This window comes from Condylura cristata, unplaced genomic scaffold (genome assembly GCF_000260355.1).
Source record: "Condylura cristata isolate star-nosed mole 26May11 unplaced genomic scaffold, ConCri1.0 scaffold00035, whole genome shotgun sequence".
Taxonomy (NCBI): Eukaryota; Metazoa; Chordata; class Mammalia; order Eulipotyphla; family Talpidae; genus Condylura; species Condylura cristata.
This window is the reverse complement of record NW_004567136.1, coordinates 11,616,724-11,617,364: the sequence shown is the minus strand read 5'-3', so window position 1 is coordinate 11,617,364 and position 641 is coordinate 11,616,724. Positions and strand designations below refer to the sequence as shown.

The 641-nt window shown below is 71.9% G+C and overlaps 1 protein-coding gene across 1 annotated transcript in view; it reads right to left on the bottom strand.

Moving 5' to 3' along the window:
- Nucleotides 1-641, bottom strand: part of RGMA (repulsive guidance molecule family member a) — a 17,620-nt gene continuing 16,979 nt past the window's right edge. The window contains exon 4 of the mRNA XM_004692966.2: nucleotides 1-131. Coding sequence (XP_004693023.1) covers nucleotides 1-131 — 131 coding nt within the window. The remainder of the gene's footprint in view (nucleotides 132-641) is intronic.

The window sequence follows — 641 nt, the reverse complement described above, 5'->3', positions numbered from 1 at the left end:
CTACCAGCGGCGAGTGCCTCCCGTGTGGCCGCAGGACCGCGGCAGGGCCGAGCCAGGGACGCTCAGGGCTCGGGCCCCAGGCCCCGCTGCTCGCGCCACAACGCAGCCTTGGGTGGGGACGGGCAGCAGCCCTGGGGACAGGAGTGGGGAGAAGGCAGAGGATCAGGGCAGGCCAGCTGGCCCCGTCCACTGGGCCTCCTGCCGGCCCTCGGCCACGCTGCCCGGCCCAGGGCTCTGCCCGAGGAAGGGACACTGTGGCGGGTCGCTGCTGTTTAGACACGAACACGAAGACTGGACTTCTAAGCTCGGAGGGGAAGGGGCGGCGGGGAGGAGCCGAGCCCGCGCGGGCGCCGGACTCCAGAGTGGCATTGTTCAGACCACGCGCCCACGTGCGTGGGTGGTCCTAGCTGCGGGGCTGTGGCCCGAACCCCGAACCCAGGCCCCCATCTGGGGTGCACACAACGGCCTCTCCTGGCCCGGGGTAGCCAGGAGGGTGCCAGCTTTTGGCCAAAGGGTCACATGAACTTCCGGAAGATGCCAGGCCGCCCTGAGCGTGTAGCGCCAGGGGCCGGCGCCCCGGGCTGGGGCCCGGCCTGTGGACGCCGGCCTCCGTGGGGTTTGGGGTGCACCGCAGTGTAGTG